Consider the following 1607-nt stretch of genomic DNA (forward strand, 5'->3'; position numbering starts at 1 on the left):
GCGTGAGAGAGAGAGAGTGTGTGAGAGAGAGTGTGTATGTGTATGAATGTGTGTGTGTTTACATGTGTTGGGTACTATATAAATCTATTTATATATATATATACATACACACACACACAAACGCATATATATATATATATATATACATATATGTGTGTTTCTGTATTTACATCGTGTCTAGAAATATATGTATTTTTGTCTATATATGTGCGTGTGTGCGTGTGTACGTGTGTACATGTGTGGGTGTGTGTATGTGTGCATGTGTGCGTGTGTGCACACGTGCTTGTGTGAGTGTGCATGTGCGTGTGTGTGTTCGTGTATATATATAGAGTTCGTTGGTGTATAACGGGCTTTTTCTTCTAGAATATATGGGTCATAGGCGCGGCAACTTTGGAATCATATCTAGTTGAGTTTTTCTGCAGCGCTTGCTTTGCCAGTCTTATCACTTCGTCTCTTGCCGTGTCGCTATCGTTCACAATCTCGGTGATCCCACCATCTGGTTTCGATCTGCGCATCTTTTGCAGCAAAGCAGAAACTTCTTTCTCGTCAAATTTGACATCTGCTACTCCAGTTTCATTGTCCGTATCAGGATCGAAGGAGTCAGTATCGCCAGCCGTGTTGTTGAGAACGTGTAAAAATTGCGCCAATAACTGGCTATTGCGAGGAACAATTTTTTTGAAACGTCCAGTTCTTATATAGCATCAAGAAAATTTGATTGGTCAGGGCTGGGACATTTGTTGAAATTTTCAAAATGTTGTCTCCCTCTCGCTACCGACAAATAAATACAAATAATTTAGGGCCCGGAAGCCCAAACTCCAGGACCAGGAGGTCAGACTCAAAACCAGACAACCAGAGTCCAGACACCAAGAGACTCTAGTCACTTCCTGAGTTCCTGAGTCCTGACACTGTTCCTACTGTCTCAAACTGTCAAGGGTAGAGGACTATTAATTCTATATTTATATAAAAATAGGATACAAAGGCCCTGCGGGGCCTGGCCCTAAAGTTTCTGAGAATCCTGACCACTGAACACAGTATACTGTAGCACAGAGAGTCAGAAAAACAAACTGTCTCACAAGTCACAATCACAGCACATACGGGTGGTCCTAGAATACAGTTATTTTGGAGCCATATGACCCTAAAAAAGGTTTTGGGCTATCGAAGGCCCGTTTATCCGAGCCAATGGATTAGATAGCATTCGCGTGGAGGCCGTGGGGGTGACGAGGTAAATAATTCAACTTTTTTTTCTTCAAGTATCTACAGATGTACCATGCACTATCACTATACCATCCTACGGTTTACCTAATACTGTCTACTACATACGCGTCTACGCGAAAGCGCTCTGTCTCGTATACTTGATCGTACATAAGCACGCGAAAGGACTTTTCTCAGCTCTCCTTTTGTAGCCAGCACAATATTTTTATCACCATGGCGACCCGGTTATTTGGTCGATCTTTGATGCGTCCTGCAACGGTTCTACGAGCGCAAGGTATCCCATATTGAATTCGATATAGCGTTTTCGAGTGTTCTAGTATTCGATATATATATATATATATATATACATATATATATATATATATACACACACACACACACACACACACAACAAC

General features: G+C 41.4%; 1 protein-coding gene across 1 annotated transcript; it reads right to left on the minus strand.

Moving 5' to 3' along the window:
- Positions 1 to 247: 247 nt before the first annotated feature.
- Positions 248 to 1364, minus strand: SARC_03340 (hypothetical protein; the record flags this gene model as incomplete). The annotated part of the gene is made up of 2 exons (XM_014302872.1): positions 248 to 654; positions 1321 to 1364. 2 exons carry the CDS (start codon positions 1362 to 1364, stop codon positions 360 to 362), a joined length of 339 nt encoding a protein of 112 aa, XP_014158347.1. The 3' UTR covers positions 248 to 359.
- Positions 1365 to 1607: the final 243 nt, after the last annotated feature.

The sequence above is a fragment of the Sphaeroforma arctica genome (assembly GCF_001186125.1).
Source record: "Sphaeroforma arctica JP610 unplaced genomic scaffold supercont1.168, whole genome shotgun sequence".
NCBI classification, from domain to species: Eukaryota; class Ichthyosporea; order Ichthyophonida; genus Sphaeroforma; species Sphaeroforma arctica.